We start from the raw sequence: 11372 nt of genomic DNA on the forward strand, positions 1-11372 counted from the left end.
AAGTAACTTTTCAAGAAATGGAAAACAACTTCATTTAATTTAATTAGTAGGTTGTAGCCTTTGGGGTTAATATCCTTATGCATGTAAAGTCATTATCCAATATATAATTAATATTGACGGTCGAATCTGGTTTAACTGCAAACTTTGTTTCACAAGTCGGAAAAAGAGTGTCTCAAATTCCTGCCATAATAATTGCGTTCGTCAGAGGAGAACGCAAACCTAAATTTGTGGGTATCCTGTGGTTTATAGGATGGTCTATGTTGCTATAGCGAAAGAAATAGGCCAATTCCGATTTCATGTCTGCCTCCTCTTCAAAGCGAGTCTAAGTGCGAAATTTTTTTATGAAAATTAGTTTTCATTCATATGTAAAGTAGAACTAATTACCTTAAACTTCGCACTTGGACTCGCTTTGAAGAGAAGGCAGCCATGAACTCGGAAATGGACTATTGAGTTGCGTTTGGACACACATTTGCCTCGCTTATATCTAGCCACGATTCAGATGAGATCGACACCAGGCTACAAAGTTCTTTTCAATTAAATTGATAATGATTCATCCGGTAGCTTGCATGACGAAATTATTCGTTCTTGGAGTGTTCAAGGCCCCGCGGCTCGTGTCTCCAAAGTCCCACAACTTTCCGGGCCTTTTTCGAATATCACAAATTCCTCTGTATCTTGAGAACAAAGAAATTGTTCACGCGACAAACATTTCGCTTTTTACTTTCTTGAAAAAGCGAATGGCAGTTTCGCAAATGGCTTTTCAGGCCCGAAACGTTTTTGGAACTTTCGATAAACGGTACCCTGGTCCCAGTTGTTCGAAGACTGGAAACTTTATCCCGTGGATAAGTCGCTATCCAGAGTGCAAAACAGATATACTGCGCGTTAAACATTAACAAAGATTTTCTTACACGCTATTCAGCTAGACCTGCTTAGAGTGTGCATATTTACATTACTCGAGCAAATACTTAAATCTTTGCACAGATTGAAACTGACGGATGGTGACTTATCGCCCGGATAAAGTTACCCGGCGCTTGAAGAACTGGGAGGTTGTGATGATTCTTCCTCGTAGGGTTTGAAAAAATAGACATTCTAAGAACTTCAAAGTGCCACGCGCTGTTCGTCCATTTTTTTCCTTATGACTGATTTTCTATAAAAATGGCCAGAATCAGTTCTATAATATTGCTGCGAGGGAGCATTCAAAGATATACTTTTGTCCATTTAAGTCACCCTTCAATTAATCGACCATGGCCTCCAAATAGTTTCTTTGCCCTTTATTTGTTCTCTGTTACAGTCAAGTTCCCGGAAAGGCGCTCTTCTTTCATCTCCATGTATTGATCGTGGGCTTCGAAGCAAGTTGAATTGAGTGGTGCTAGTTCGAGAGGGAAGGAGCAGCTGTCGTTCATATTTAACACTTTTGACACAAAATGCTATGACATTTTCCGATTCCTCTACTGAACTTGTTGCCTTATTTGCGGCCGTTTCAAGCGGCGAAGAGGTTGAGCAAGGCGATCTTTGGTCAGCACTGTAGTTCTGTGTCACTGTCTTTGCCCTCAGCTCACTGCAAGTTTCCTTGACCTTTTTGTTTTCAAGCGTGGTATTTTCGGCAAGTTCTATGGAATTGTGGTTAAGTAAAACAAGGAAGGAAAATTAAACGGTAGGGACAAGACTAGACTGATAACCTTAAAGGCCGATAAACAATAGGCGACAAGTCTTTGCGACAAGTCGTTCAGTGTGTACTGCTTGCGAAACAAGTCGCTGCGACACGATGCCTGTTCGGTGCACACGCAGTTATACCGTATGAGAGGGAATGTGAAGCAGTTTTCTAATTCAATATGGCGAACCATATGATGCTCTCATATTGGTTCATTTATATTTTGCCGCAGCGAGTTGTTGCCGGAAGTGTACACACGGTGCGACAACGCTGCTTTCGCTAACTTTGTCGCTGTGATCAGTCGCACGAATCCAAACTGGTTTGAATTCATGCATCCGATCGCAGCGACAATGATTTTCCCAAAATGAACAGTGTCATACCAGGAGAATGGTTGCGGCGACGTACCGCCAAGTGAGTTGCGGCCTTAATTAATTATCACCGGAGAGATATAACGTTACTTTGAGATCAAAGACATAAGCTTGGTTACGGCCATACAAGGAGCACTCGGGAAAACAAGTCGTTTTGACCTTGAAGAGAACACCTCTCTTTGAGCTTGAAGAGAACTCCTAACTCTAATCAAACATGGCGTCAAGTTCAATGGGAATTAGAAAGTTGATCGGGATACACCGCACCCAACCTGAGGAAGTCTTTCATCAGAAAGAACACTGGTGGGACGAACTACCACCAGCGAAATAGTGCAACCGATCTGACACTTCCTAAACCGAAGAGGGAGTTTCTAAAAAAGAAGTTTTGAATACAGTGGTGCTATGATTTGGAACCAACTTCCAAATTAAGCTAAATTTTCGGATTCACTAAATTCATTTAAAAACAACCTCAAAACCTGATTTGATCATACCATGCTACATTCATTTAGTCCTGCGCCTCAATATCAAATGGCTTCCACTTTTAGATAGTATCAGAAACCCGTAAGGGTTGGAACGTGTAACGGCCCCTGGTGTGCTGGGAAACAAGCTTCTGTATATTCAATTTGCTAAGTACCATACTTGGAACAACAAGGGTTTCCAAATATGGTACTTAGCACTGAAACATTCAACCAATCAGTTCGCAATGAATATTCGGAAGCTGTGAACGCGCGTTACATGTTTCAACTCTTATGGGTTTCTGGTAGTATAGTATAGGGGCTTTTAAGGTTATGATTATAAATTAAATTCGGTACTATTAGCTTTACTCTTGTTTGTAAATAAAAGTAGTATTGTTATTCTTAGCTTCTTAGGCAGATTCAAGTAGTTTTATCCATGCATATATGTTATCTTGAAGTCAATTTTTCTATATACACATATTTACACGTAATTCCTTTTTATATAACATATTTGTAAAGACACGCCCTCCATGGAAACCAGGCTTAATATTGTTGGGGCTATCGCGTCTTCTGGATTTAAATTAAGTATACCATACAATACCATGCACTGCTGATTTGCGCGCGCACTCTGCATTGCGCCATCCCGCTCTCGACCCTGACATAGTGGCTGCAGCTAAATCACACCAGCTAATAATCACCGTTCAAGAGTGAGCGAACTGCCACATTACCCTGAACTTCGTAATTCCCAGCTTGAAAATTAATGATATTGTTTAATAAATGTACCTTTTTGCCTTAAACTCTTGATGTATTGTACAGTGAGCTTGAGAATGTCCGCTTTACAAATTTTCACCTGAAAAGAAGATAATGTGGCGGTATTAGTTTTGGAGCTCTACCCTTCAATCAAATTCGCTCATTCATGTCCAGGTTTGCAGTATTGAAATGGATCCTCTCGGCTGTTATCTACAGAGGGGAGAACGTAACCGAACGGTAAAGTCACTTTATTTAACTTCGGCAGTCCCTTCAGCTGCGAGACTAGTATCAATAGAAGCCGGCGGTGCGCTCTTTTTTCCCCCGATGAAGCCCTCGACATTCTTTTGAACTATTTGTGGAATACTATATGCGAAGCAAAGGAATTTATCGGTATCAAATGAATTGACATTCATAGATTGACAATGGTGTTCTTGAAAAGATAAGAAAGCTGTATCGGTTTCGCACTTTTACTTCTACTCCAGCAGAACGAGTCCTGGCAGAAGAAGCTATCGCTCAAAATTAAAGTAGTTTTCTGATTACGATGGGCAAAGTTTTCATTTTCATTTGCATTTGACATGTATGACTCACCCGCGAACCCAGAAACACAGTTTAAGCAAATCTGTGTTTTTCTGTTTTGTTTTTTGTTTTGTTGTTGTTGTTGTTGTTTTTTGTCATTACCCAATACTAACATGCTCAGTGGATGGTCCGAGTATCAGCTCTTTGAGTTGGTCGACGCTTTTACTGATCCTGTCGCGCCGCAACCGATCTTGTAGAGATTTATTCACCTAAGAAAACAACACACCTCGGCATAAAAATGGGGAAATTTAACTTGGTTAAATCCTCCAATGCTAAAAAATTGGCGGGAATTTTGAAAAGCACAAAAGCTGAATCAAAACCCACTCGGTGTTGCTTCGGTGACTTCTTTTCAGTCTGTTGCGTAAACGGACATGATAACTATCGACGAGCCCATGCAAGGTTCGAAGAGTATTCTTTTTCTCACCGTGTTACAATCAGGATCATATTTCTCTCTAGTTTTGTCCTCAGAGCAAAGAACAGAAAACCAACATTGATGTAAAGAAGTCAAATTCTAATTCGTCAAATCACAGTACACGGACTAATAACTGAACATGATCATCACAAAGAAACCAGCATTCAGGATCAAGAAGAACTATTCGTCGCTCTGTCCGGCAAATAAGTAGAGTGTGGGAACGGCTTTACAAGACACGAAGATTACTTTGAATCTACTTTCTGGGACGGTGACCTCAGATTGTTCCACTAAAAGATTTCCTCTTCGTTCTACAGTATAACTCATGTTAGTGGACAGGTATAGAAGACTAGCAACCAATCTCTGGCGACAAAAATCACGATGTCGCGATATCGGCCTGCCCCCGCTCTTAGTCAATAAGCAAGTAGAATAAACACAGACACACAAATGCAATACTTGCGATTTATATTCTTGAAGGGCAACAACAATAAGACATATCCTCTGGCACGTGCTGCAAAATGTTTTCCGTCTTTGTGACTGACAAATGAACCCGAAGCCCAAGAAGCCGATTGCGTTTTCCACGAAATAAAAACACTGAACAACATATAGTAGCAGTGAAAAAACCAGTCAGGTCATTTACTGGATAGCAATATACATTGAATTAGATAGGGGTGTCCGCTCTTCGAACAATCGGGACTAAATATTTGTCACAAAAATTTGTATTGAAAACATTTATATACCAGGGCGAAAAAGGTAACGCGCTATTGAATCCACAAAATATTGCAATACAGTCATTTCAGTCTTCCCTCGTTCACATTAACTTTTCTGTATGCTTTCTATAATCATGTGCGGTATCCGATGAGGTAACGTTCTTTCTTAATGCTGTATAAATCAGTCCGTGGTTCGTGATCAGGAAAAATAAGTTCAGTGCACGATTAGGTCTGCTAAATTCCCACCCTGGTCAGAGTTTTTCTCTGTTCTTGTGTGGGCCCATTAGTAGAGCTAACGCTCACATGATTCATATGGGGTACAAAACTAGTACTTCACACTACACTCTAATCAGTTAAGTCTATTTGAAACATTGCCTGTAAAGATAAACTGTATTTCACCTGAAGATTTTTTAAACCGAAATAGAATTATCATTCCAGTTAACCAAGCGATTGAATGAGGAATTGCAAAAAAAAGCCTTCATTTGTTGCTGAAAGGAGATAAATTTAACAGGCAAAGTAGCAGTAGTGGAATCAAATAATATGAAGAGCCGGTTTGCTCTGGGCTGGGATGCGGCGGTTGTATTTTATGGCCAAAACCGCCGGCTTGACATTCAATTTGTTACATACCTTTTTATCCACCGCATAGATTGCAGCAGAATTCATCGCTTATATTTTAAATTCTTGTTTTATCTCTATGGTTAATTCTCCTTGCCCACTGCTCGGGGAGACGGTGTCCTTATGGCTACGTCGTTCGATGGAACTGGTGCAGTTTCAAGGAGGCTATCTATTTATTAGGTTCTGTTAATTCTGAAAGCTTTGAAATGAAAGAAACACTATGTACAATAATCTAATCATCTCGTGCGAAAGAAACACGTTAACACCTGCTTTGAACAATGGCACATTTTGACAGAAATTTCAACAAACTAAATGAGCGACCTGTAAAAATTTAAACGCAAAGCGACAAAGCGAAAAAAAGATCATAAATCGTCATGAAACTCTCAAATGATGTTTCACTTTATCGATTTCAGCGAATCTTCACAGCATTTTGCTTCTAAATATCAAACGTGTGCAAGATACGTGGGTGATGCCACCGCGTGGCATAATTAAATTTCCCGCCAAATTTCCCGCGAAAGAACAAAGGCGCGGTCGATGTTCATTGTGAAGTACTTTTCTTTGTTTTGTACCTGTAAAAGCGAAAACGGGACGACGCGTGGAAGAAGAAGATCATAACCTCCCGCTGAGAGACAATTTTGTATGTATTCTTGTGTGACTTCAAATCAAATCCAGTAGGATTTCAGAACGTTGCAATTAAAATTAATGAAACGAAACTTTTTTTTAGGTTTGTAGCAAAACTAAATTTAAAAAGCCCGCCAATTTCTTTTTCTATTCACATAACAGGTGTTGCTTTTTGATCGCAATAACCACTTCACCACTTTGTCATTTACACACGTGTGAATTGCGAAATATTTCGGCATAAATTGGTGCATGATTCATTCGAAAATACCGCGCATTCGTGAGGGGCAAATGAGACAGCACCCACAAACTAAGTAATCAAGTAGAATTATAGAGAGTAGAACAATATGCACAAACTCATCAACTTCGATCTCAGGCTTTATTGGGAACAAGCAATTTTCCAAAAACAATATACAATCTTAAAATTAGGTAAAATAGGAGAGAATTACTAAACCTGGAACCTTGGATCTTGCGAAGCAATGAAACTGTCGATCGATATTTTGAAGTTAGATCTTTGCGATGGTCAATTAAACCGATCATAGAAACCTCATCCATATCAAATTTTAATCCTTTTCCAACCATCGATGGTGCCGGTAACTAAGACTAAGAAAGTCGGTCATTTATTCTGGAATTTCAAACCTTCTTTTCATAGAAAGGCTATGAAAAAGGACATTAATTAATAGAAAAATGATTAAGGTAAGTTTGAGTTGACTACAACAAAAAGAAAAGCTATATATGTTAAGTATTTCCCTGTAGGCAAATAAAAGTGAATTTTTAACATAATACCCAGATACAGATTTTTTTTAAATGTTATCAAGAAGGACTTTCAATGCCTGGTAACTTTCTTTACGTTCCCAAGAGGTTTCAGACGAATTCCGCTTTACGATGTGATAATGTGCGAGAAACAGAAAGGATTTTAAGTTGTATGCAAACTGCCGGAGTTTTCATATACGAAAAACAAATTAAAAGAACTAAATTTTATACGTGTGATCCATATGTAGCCCAATGAGCTCCCGGGAGACGATAAGAATCTTGCTTTTAAATTTCAATTCGCCTGTCTTCCCCCTCAATCAAAGAAACCTCAATATTACAGTTTCAAGAAAACGCTGAATCAACGCAAAGAAAACAAAGGGCACTCGTGGCGAGTTTATCACTAAAACAAATGCTCAAAAGAAGAGACTTCTTTGTTTTTCGTGGTAGTAATTAATCTCATAATTGGTGTGTCCATTACGGCAGTGAACAAAAACAACCACACAAAATGTCACGTGCTGTGGAATGCCAAGCGGAAGCACGTGGAATGTTAATTTCCCGCCAAATTTTAAATGCTCTTTCGGACACTCAACGTGGATTAATAAATGCATTGACACCTTCCGACAGTAAGAGCAGACCATATTGTTATGAAGTGCAATAACTCTCTACGCAGACCTGGCATAATAATGTTCATCGAAGAGATACGAGACTTTCTCAAGTATATAGTCAGTCAATTGCAAGGATTTTAAATTTTCGGCTTTGGAACGGCATATTTTTTTTGTTTTTTTTTTTTGCATAGGTAATTACATGATTTTTCTCGAGAAGTTTGGAATAAATAAGCACGAGTAAATGTTTTCAAAGACGAAGAAAATTGCACGAGCCCGTGGGCGAGTACAATTTGTAGCGTATGAAAAAAATTACAAGTGATTGCACGAGAAAAATCATGTGATTATTTATTAATTATATATGCAAAAATTCAATTTTATTGCACTAATTTCATTCGTCTGCACTCTATTTGGGATTAATTGACGTGTTCTCGGCCAATAGACACACTGAAATTTTTGCTGTGTAGATCATTAACGCAGAAACGAAATTTAAATGCGAGCTGAAGTAATGGGCCTTCGATCATATGTGGGCTCAGTGGGTTTTATTCAAACTGACATTCAACTTTTCAAGTAACGTACCTACAGTACAGTGCCGTCTTTTGCTGTTCTAGGAACCGTTCAGAAACTGCTGATTAAAGTGAACGCGAGGAAGATGCAAGCTCTGTTACATTATGATTCGTTTTGTTTGTAAATAAAGTTATGAGACCCTTTATATGCGAAAACTGCACTGCAAGTGGGCAGGAGAAAATATAAAATCTAAATTGATGTTAGTCCTCTAAGGTATGATGACATTTTTTTCTCTCACCCCACTATTACGACTATTACAGACTCTCGCTATTATAAACAGGATAAACCCTAGTCCAGAGGATGTCCGCAATAACGGGAGTTGACTGTACGTATGCCAAGGAACTTTCAAATGCATTTATTATACATCAGACTCACTATGAAAAATCTGATTGGTCGAAAGCATTCAATCAATTCACAATAGCTTGTGAACTTGACATGATAAAAGTAATATCTGCGGCAGATATTACAGCCCAGACAATTAAGGAAAGCTCCGTCGGGCTGTACCAGGACTTCCAAAAAAAAAATCTTTCTCCTTCTCGATCTTCTCACTATTCCCCTTCTGCACCTTCTCCGGCTACTTCTTCTCGTTCTTGTGTTTCCGCTTCTTCGTCTTCTTCTTCTTCTTCTTCTTCTTCTTCTTCTTCTTCTTCTTCTTCTTCTTCTTCTTATTGTTGTTATTGTTATTGTTATTATTATTATTATTATTATTATTATTATTATTATTATTATTATTGTTATTATTATTATTATATTATTAGTTCTGCTTTTTCCTCAGACTCACGTTGTCAAAGCTCCTACTCACTGTTCCACGTGCTCCAATTACCACCGGAATGACTCTCACTTTTTTTTACATCGCCATGCCATATTTTCCTGATCTCGTATTTAAGTTCTTGATACTTTTCCATCTTCTCCTCTTCTTTCTCGCCTACCCTGGTGCCAAATGGGCATGCGATACTTATCAACAAGCATTTTCGTTTTGTTCAACACAACAATATTAGGCCTGGAGTGTTCCAGGACTTTCTCCGTTTGAACTTAAAGTCCCAAAGGATCTTCACCTCTTCACTTTTAACCACTTTTTCGACTTTGTGTCGTACCACTTTTCAGTAACCGTAAAGTTGTTCTTGCATAAATTTCAGTGCACCACCATTGCTATCTTATCTTCAAGAGTTTGTGCATGTCTTATTATTATTATTATTGTCATTATCATTATCATCAGGAGCCCATCTGGAGCGTGCAACTTCCATACAGCGTCTGTGAAACGGCGTTTTCACAAGTAGGTTTATTTTTAGACTAGCCGTTCCCGCGAATTAGGTCAAAAAACAAAGGCAGTTCCGGTTCCGTGACCCTATGACGTCAGCTTAATTTCTTGTAATTGGTCATCGGGCTCCTGTGGGAGTCTCATTCGCGGGAAATTCAATCTAAAAATAAATCGGTCTGTGAAAACGCCGTTACACGAACACAGTACAGTTGTAGGTTCCGGGTCATGGGTTCCTGTTATCATTCATTATTGTTATCGTTATCGTTAAACGATTATTAGTATCATCATCATTATTATTCATTGTCGTTATCGTCATTATTATTATTATTTCTACCTTCACAGGCTGATCTTTGCCGCTATAAATACCTGAGGAAACGGGTCATAGCCTATGACCCACGGTTCCACACGATCACGATAGGCATTATTGTGACTTTCGAGGCTCCACGAATCCTTCTGATTTCAAATGCTAGTTCCTGGTACTTTTCAACCTTCTCCTCTTCAGTTCTGGTGATGTTCTGGTCCGCTAGCACAGCTATGTCAATAAGTGTCCATTTCTGTGTGTCTTTATGCGCTAGAGTAATATCTGGCCGATTATGTTTCAGCACTATGTCTGTGTAGATAGTTATGTCACAGGTAATCTACACATCTCCACTTTCTGCGGTTAGCAAGGGTTGATGGTCATACCACTTGTCATTACACTCTATTCCATACTCCCAGTGTACCCGCAGGGCCACCTTGTCGTGGCGCTTCCTATACTCCCTCTGGGCAAGCTTCTTGCATCCACTGACAATGTGTCGTACTGTTTCAGTGGCATCTCCACACAATCTACACAGTGGTGTCTCTGAGGTTTAATTTATGCTGTACTTGATCGAGTTTGTTCTTAAAGCTTGTTCCCGAGCAGCAAGAATCAAACCTTCTGTCTCCTTTTTTAAGAATCCATTCCTGAGCCATCTCCAAGACTCCTCTCCAGCTTCATCTGATATTTGTTGGACAAACGCACCATGTAGGGCTTTCAACTTCCAGTTTTTAACTTTCTCGTCTTTTCTCCTCTTCTCATAGTCTTGCAGACTCTCTTTTTTAACAATCACTTTCTCCTTCAACGCAGCTTGAAGAATCCACTCTGTGATCTCTCTTAAGAAGCCATGAAGGGATTTGCTCTCCCCTCTTACACACTCCTCCATGCCGATCAGTCCTCTTCCCCCTTCCTTTCCGGCAGGTACAGCGTCGCAACATTGCTCCTGGTGTGCAGACAGCCATTCATTGCCAAGATCTTCTAGTTCTTCTATCCATGTTGGCTACCTCCCCCATTGTCCAGTTCACAATCCCCGCAATGTAGCGTACTACACCTACAGCCCAGGTATTGATGCCATCGATTGCGTTTCCTCCATTGCGTTTTGATCTACACAACTTCTTGACTCTTCTGATATACTCAAATGCTATCTTGCCTTTCATTTTGTTGTTGAGAGTCTGGTCCAACTGTAAGATGCCAAGGTATTTGTAACCTTCCTCCTCTATTTCCTCGATATGCTGGTCACCGGGTAGTTCTATTCCGCTACTGCCAACTTGTCTTCCCCTTCTCATTTCCAAGACAGCACACTTGTCTAGCCCAAACGACATCTTGATGTCTTGCGAGAAGATCCTTACTACTTGAACAAGTGAGTCTAGTTGATCTTTGCTAGCTCCGTACAGCTTCAGATCATCCATGAATAGTAGGTGGTTAATGGGCTTCATGTCCTTTGCCAGTTTGTATTCAGCTCTCATTTTTCGTAGTAGTAAGGTCAAGGGTAACATGATCACTATAAAGAGTAGTGGTTACAAGGAGTCACCTTGAAAAATTCCTCTCCTAATGTCCACTTGCCCGAGAGCCATTCCTCCTGATCTCAATACTGTCTTCCAGTTCACCATGCTGCTGCTGATTCTTGGCAGCGCCAACCATCCCCCGGCATTTCAGGATCCAGGAATGCGGCACCATGTCATATGCCTTCTTGTAGTCTATCCAAGCCATTGACAAGTTTTTCAACTTCTCGGGCAGTTCTTCAGGATTGC

At 39.8% G+C, this 11372-nt stretch overlaps 1 protein-coding gene across 2 annotated transcripts in view; it reads right to left on the reverse strand.

Annotated features, from left to right (window-relative positions):
* Positions 1 to 5687, reverse strand: part of LOC138057471 (enhancer of split mdelta protein-like) — a 5829-nt gene extending 142 nt beyond the window's left edge. The window contains exons 1-4 of one of the 2 annotated variants that reach the window (XM_068903488.1): positions 5541 to 5687; positions 3908 to 4003; positions 3252 to 3318; positions 1 to 1607 (exon numbers count right to left, since the gene is read on the reverse strand). The exon at positions 1 to 1607 is cut by the window's left edge and continues 142 nt beyond it. In XM_068903488.1, the coding sequence (XP_068759589.1) occupies positions 1228 to 1607; positions 3252 to 3318; positions 3908 to 4003; positions 5541 to 5576 (579 nt within the window). In that variant the 5' untranslated portion in view covers positions 5577 to 5687 and the 3' untranslated portion in view covers positions 1 to 1227. The remainder of the gene's footprint in view (positions 1608 to 3251; positions 3319 to 3907; positions 4004 to 5540) is intronic. The other variant, XM_068903489.1, reaches the window with a different exon arrangement.
* Positions 5688 to 11372: the final 5685 nt, after the last annotated feature.

This window comes from Montipora capricornis, chromosome 7 (genome assembly GCF_036669925.1).
Source record: "Montipora capricornis isolate CH-2021 chromosome 7, ASM3666992v2, whole genome shotgun sequence".
In the NCBI taxonomy this organism is placed as follows: Eukaryota; Metazoa; Cnidaria; class Anthozoa; order Scleractinia; family Acroporidae; genus Montipora; species Montipora capricornis.